Source organism: Tupaia chinensis, unplaced genomic scaffold (genome assembly GCF_000334495.1).
Source record: "Tupaia chinensis unplaced genomic scaffold, TupChi_1.0 Scaffold000317_1, whole genome shotgun sequence".
Taxonomy (NCBI): Eukaryota; Metazoa; Chordata; class Mammalia; order Scandentia; family Tupaiidae; genus Tupaia; species Tupaia belangeri.
The window spans coordinates 3,318,841-3,324,968 of record NW_006159810.1 but is presented as its reverse complement, the minus strand read 5'-3'; the positions used below and the strand labels follow the sequence as shown (position 1 = coordinate 3,324,968).

The 6,128-nt window shown below is 44.1% G+C and overlaps 1 protein-coding gene across 6 annotated transcripts; it reads right to left on the bottom strand.

The window, feature by feature from the left end:
- Positions 1-153: 153 nt before the first annotated feature.
- Positions 154-3,265, bottom strand: GEMIN6 (gem nuclear organelle associated protein 6). 6 transcript variants are annotated; one of them, XM_006151368.3, is made up of 3 exons: positions 2,773-3,265; positions 2,419-2,615; positions 154-632 (listed from the first exon to the last, which is right to left on the bottom strand). In XM_006151368.3, the coding sequence occupies exons 2-3, from the start codon at positions 2,544-2,546 to the stop codon at positions 257-259; spliced, it is 504 nt and encodes a 167-aa protein (XP_006151430.1). In that variant the 5' UTR covers positions 2,547-2,615; positions 2,773-3,265; the 3' UTR covers positions 154-256. The 6 variants fall into 6 exon arrangements, with proteins under 6 accessions (XP_006151430.1, XP_006151428.1, XP_006151427.1 ...); XM_006151366.3 differs by having other exon boundaries at positions 2,809-3,265; XM_006151365.3 differs by having other exon boundaries at positions 2,419-2,559; positions 2,809-3,265.
- Between the last annotated feature and the right edge of the window lie 2,863 nt (positions 3,266-6,128).

Here is a 6,128-nt window from a genome sequence, read left to right as displayed (position 1 = left end):
AAAAAAAAAGACCCTTACAATTCTGACAACTCTGGGATAATTTTGTTGAATGTGAGGCTGTCTTTAACCCAATTTACTTACTTCCCAAAGAAATTAACTCTCATAATCCACTCCTTTAATTTTACCAAAACAATAAAGAAACACACACACACACACCTTTCAAGTCCTGTAATATGATGAATTTACATTCAAAATATTTTATGAAGAAAAAAAAAAGAAGTCAGTTTCAGTCAGTGAGTCCACAGTTCTTGGCTTCTCATTGGGAAGCTGCAAGATGTCCTTGAATGAGATCCTGAATACGTGACAGAATAATCTCATTAGAGCTGCTGCAATTTTCTGGCCCATATGGTGGGTCTATAGTCAGGACCCCAGCCACGCAGAGAGTTCTTTGTGAATCTCCCTGTTCAGTGATGGGGATGTGGTTCTTCTCAAGCCATTTCTTTAGGCTGTTCTTTCTCTCTTCCAGATCCTCTGGGCTGTATGCTTTGCAGTCTCCAGACATGAACAAATGCATCAGCTTCTCTCTTACTCGCTGGTCCCCTTCATTCACAGTTTCAACAGTCTGCACAGCATGTCCCATAATTCCAGTCACAGACAAGCTGCCATCTTCAAGGAAGTTCACGAGCACAAGACTGTGGAGGAAAAGCAAGTTAGGAGCAGATTTGCCAAAGAAAAATCTAAGGGCCCATAAACCTATGGAAGAAGCAGTGGGATGAGAGGTGTCAGCAACCCAAACAGGACACCAGAATAATAAGGAACCCTCTTCCCTGTCTGAAATTAATTTTCTCACCATCAGATGCTTTCACTTGTTCAACAAGCATTCACTGAGGATCCTAAACATTCAAAGTTTTTGCCCAGTCTCAAGCTAATCATTGTGGAATACAGTAAAAGTATCACTTAAGACTTATAAATGCCTACATGTGTATTAGAAAAAGAAGGGAGCCTAAGGACTTAACCTTTAGAGTTAAAAAAGAATAACTGAGAGGGACCAGCAGTTAGCGTAATGGCTATGTTGCTGGACTCCCACGTAGTCAACCGTGGTTCGCATCCCGGACCTGGTGGCTTAAAACTCACGCCGGGCGCATGTGCGTGCATGACCAAGATCCCAAGAGGAGAATGGAGAAGGGATTGCGGCGTGGCCATCCCCCCTAGGGGGTGATTTCTCACTTTCTGTCTCTATGTCTCTCTCTGTCTGTCTGGTGGGCGCGCTACAGTGAAAACCTCTCCAAAAAAAAAAAAAAGAATAACTGAGACCAATGGCATGACGGTCGAATGGTGTAAATGCTTTAATCTGCATTTATTCTTTTGTCTTAGTCCTTCTTTCTCTCTGGTGAGAGCACATGTCTTATAACAAATTAAATAATAATAATAAAAACAAATCAAATAATTATAATAAATAAAATTATTTTTTTTTAAAGTCACTGAATAACTACCCTCCAAATTAGAACAAAGGAAATAATAAGCACAATTTAATGAAATAGAAAACAAATGAAGGGACCAGCAGATGGCATAATGGTTGTCTCTGGACTCTAACGTAGTCAACCAGTGTTCAAGTCCCTGGTGGGTTAAAACTCACACCAGGCATGCGTGCATGTGTATTCCAAATCCTGAGAGAACGGAGAAGGGCCTCCAATGCATGGCCATCCCTCCTGAGGAGTGATTTCTTTCAAGTGAGCACACGCACCCTATAGCAAAAAACCTCTCTCAAAAAATAAAAAGAAAACAAAGTCAATGGATCACCAAATGAAAAGTTATTCTTTGAAAAAACTATACAGGAGGGCTGGTTGGCGGCATGATAATTAAGGCCCTGGACTCCCATGGTAATTAAGGCCATAGCTGCCCACAGTTCGAGTCCCAGATCTGGTGGCTTGCTTTCTCACTTTCCTTTTCTGTCTGTCTCTCTCTGGTCAAATTTAAAAATAATAATAAAATAAAATAAAGTGAATAATTATTAAAAAAAAGAAAAATATATAAAATTCACAAAACTCAAGCAGAATAAATAAAAATATTGAGAAAAAGATATTATATGATATTTATAGAGACTAGGAATAAGATAGCAAATATTACCAGGAAAGATTTAGTACAAATTTATGGCCAAAATCCCAAGAAGAGAATGGACAAGGGACTGCAGCAGGGCCATACTCCCGGGGAATGATTTCTCACTTTCCCTCTCCCCTATGTCTCTCTCCCTTTAGACAGAGTGCATGCACTATAGCAAAAACTAAAAAATAATGTCTATGTCCCATTTCTATGAACTTGGCTGGTCTGATAGGGTGATTTATAGTTAGAACAGCACTTAAGATTCAAAAGCCATTAAGTTTGTGTGCGAGAATAGCCCTTGGTCTCCCTGCTTTCTTAGTTTCTATACACACGGGCAACACAGGGGTGTCATGCTCAGGGAAGGAGGGTGCTACTCACTTCGCAGAGACGGGGTCTGTCGTTAAAACCCATCCTTTATACTCCTTCTTCTCACTGGCTGTCACTCTGACCTCTTTATAAACGTAATCTTGCCATTCGATGGGGCCTCTCTTCATCCATTCCGTCATGGTGGGCAGCAGGCTAGATCAGAAACACCCACCAGTTCCGCCCAAGCACGTCTCACCCCTAATTCAATCCTAGGGGCAGAGAACAGCTGTCATTTGCCTCAAGTTCTTAACAGGTTACTGAACACAAGTAAGCGTTAATACACGCACAAAGAACGGACCCTGGGGTTACGGAAAAAAACACGACTAATTTGCTCGAGAACTTTGTTGTTAATATATTATTATTTACAATGCAGCCTGAAGGCTACGGGGTCCAACGAGTTACCGCAGGCCGGGTCTGGGAAACCTCATCTGGCATAGCTCTCTTCCACCCTCCGCGCTCCGGTCGCCTTCCAGATCGCTCACTCCGGCTTTGAACTCCCGAACTCCGGCATGCAGGTGATGCTCAGACCTTCAACTCCGCTTTCCTCCCATCAAGAGATCGCCCCACACCACTTCCAGCCAAAACGGAAGCAAAGAACTGCTCGGATATGCACCCACTTGCGCGCCTGCTGTGCGTCTCCGCGGGATTCCAACACGCCCGCCCTCGGGTTGGTGACGGTTTCCTCCTAAATCGCCGCGAGGATGCGCGAACGAGCCGGCAGGAGTTACGGGGGTAAACTCAGGCGGCCGCTCCGTCCTGCAGCAGCACGATCTGAGAGCTGACCTCGAACCAGGTGGTCGTTAACGTCTCCTGACGAACGCTTAACGCGTCGCCCAGACAAACGGGGACGACGACCCGTTAACCCCAGACAAACGGGGACGACGCCCCGTTAAACCTCTCGGCAGCACGCCGCACTCCGCAACCACGCGGTGAGGGAGGCAGCCAGAGCGGCCCGCCCGCGCCCAGCATGCCGCGCGCCCGCTCACTTCCTTCCCCCAGAACTCCCGGTTTTGTAGTCCCCGGCCGTGGTCGCTCTTCGGTGGTCCTGGAGTGCCGGCTGGGGTAGGGACTGCGGTTTTTGTGTAATAACAATAGGCCTCCGGTGTTCGCTAGGGCCGCTCCTCGCCACCGCCCCGTGAGTTTTTCAAATAATATTTTCTTTAAGAAGAAAAAGCTTCGTACCATGTCCCCAGCGATAGTAGGCAGGTTTTTTGTTTTGTTTTGTTTTTGAGAGGTTTTTGCTATAGGGAGCGTGCGCTCGCCAGTAAGACAGAGAGAGACAGAGTGACAGAAAGCGAGAAATCACCCCCCAGGGGGGATGGTCACGCCACAGTCCCTTCTCCTCCATTCTCCTCTTGGGATCTTGGGCACGCATGCACACGCGCCTCGCATGAGTTTAGGCCGCCGGGACCGGGTCCGGGACTCAAACCGAAGTTAGCTACATGAGAGTTTAGCGACATAGACATTACCCTAACTGCTGGTCTGACTGTAGTCGTTTTGTTTTGGGGGGTTTTTTTTGCATGCAATCAAACCACGGGAACCCTCTAGGTAAATCCGAAAGCTCTAGAAGTGAGAGTTGAACGTGCTGTAGAGAAGAGGGAGAGAGCCAAGGCATTTGTTTACAATGCCTGTTCCTTTAGATGTGCCCAAGGTGCAACCCTTCCGAGGTACAGAAGCTGTAAAGAAATGGAGGGGATCAGGTTGAATTCCACCCAGCGGATAACTCACTATAAACCGCTCTAGTGCAAAATTACAAAAGATTGGCCTCCACTACAGATTTTGGTAATGAATTTAACGGACTCTGGCGAAGTCCAGAGTTTTCAAGAATATAATCTGGAAAAATGATACAAGATGGGGAATGCTGAATTTCTGCAAATGTGAAAACCAAAGGAGATTTACAAAAACGAAAGAAGACTATCAAACCATGGTGAAGAAAACACCTTTGGGCAAATTTCTAAAGAAAGAAAAAGAAATGCAGAGAAATCAGATGTTGGGGAAGTGGTGAAGTATAAACCATATGCACCATGACATTTTATGTAAAACATAATGTCTCTACTCAAAGTAATACATTAGGAAAAAAGACTGCAAAACAACCACCTCTCTTATGGAAAATAGCTTCAGATTGATTACCATTATCTGCCCTGCTCAGCTGCCCAAAAGAGATTTTACAACTTCAGAGAAGGATTGGTTCCCCTACCAGGATAAAGATAGGACAGGTTTTCTAGGATGGAAATGCTTTCAACAGACTTTGTGAACTAAAAAGCACTAGAAAAATGTAAAGCATGGGGACCAGCAGTTAACGTAATGGCTATGTCACTGGACTCCCATGTATGTAGATGACCACTGTTCAAGTCCCAGACCCGGTGGTTTAAACTCACGCTGGACGCGTGTGCGTGTGTGCCCAAGATTCGAGAGGAAAATGGAGGTGAAAGGACCGTGGAGTGGCCATCCCCCCTGGGGGGGAGTGTGTTTTTTTGCTTTCTGTCTCTTTCTGGCGAGCGCATGCACCCTGGAGCAAAAACCTCTCCAAAAAAAAAGTAAAGCATGAAAGTATAGAAAACTGCTTCTATGTTTATGTACCGCAAATATACCCAGACATTAGCATGTTTATGGCTAAAAATGCCTTTTTTTCATCTAGTTTCTCTTGTTCAATTAAGTAAGCAATTGAAGTGGTAAGAATACACGTTACACAGACTTTTGATTTGGAAAAAAGAATGGGGGGGGGTAACCATTTTTCTTTTTCCCTGGAATAGCCTTAGAACAAAAAAGAATGCTCACCACTTCTGTAGCTTACTTCTACAGAAAACTGCAGTGGTCCAGATAGGAAGTAGTAAACTCCTAGCCCAGGCTAGCAGTAAAAGTGAAAAGGAAAAGGAAAAATATATATAGATTGAGCAGACATTTCAATGGCAGAATCAACAGGGTTTCGTGATTGACTGGATTGGGGTAAGGGCATGTTGAGAAGGACTTTGGAGACTCCAGTCCTTCAGCAGAATGTTTTCTTTCATAAACCCCTCTCTTCTTCATTTTTTTCAAGCTCTTAGACTTCTTCATACAGTTATGTTTATTTAATTAGATAGGAAAGCGTCTTTATGAAATAAAAGTACTTCAATAGCACTTTATCTATGTGTTTAGTACAGGAGGGCAACAGTGAGTTACCTCCTCTAAGCTCTCATAAACTGACCCAAAAAGTTCAACTAAATGGCGGGCCAACAGGTGGTATGGTGGTTAAGGCGCAGGACTCCCACATGACCAACTTAGTGGTCTGAGTCCTAGACCAGTGTCCCGAAAATCATGCCGTGCCTGTGTGCGTGTGTGTGTGTGTACCCAAAATTGTGAAAGAAGAATGGAGAAGGGACTGCAGCATGGCAGTCCCCCCCACCCCGGGGAACGATTTCTCACTTTCCCTCTGTGTCTCTGACCAGCACACACACCTATGGCAACAACTTTTTAAAAAATGTTAAACTAAATGGATGTGATTAGATCTATTACTCTTGTGCACAAAGAGACCTTCTATAATCTGAATGACCAAAGAATGTGGGAACAACTAAAATTCTAAGCTAGGAAGCAGGATTGGATGGGACTATATTTCATTTTTTAAAAAGAATTATTTTATTTAACATTTATTCATTTATTTATTTTTTATTTTTATTTTTTGAGAGGTTTTTGCTATAGGGTGCGTGCGCTCGCCAGACAGACAGAGACAGACAGAGAGACAGAAA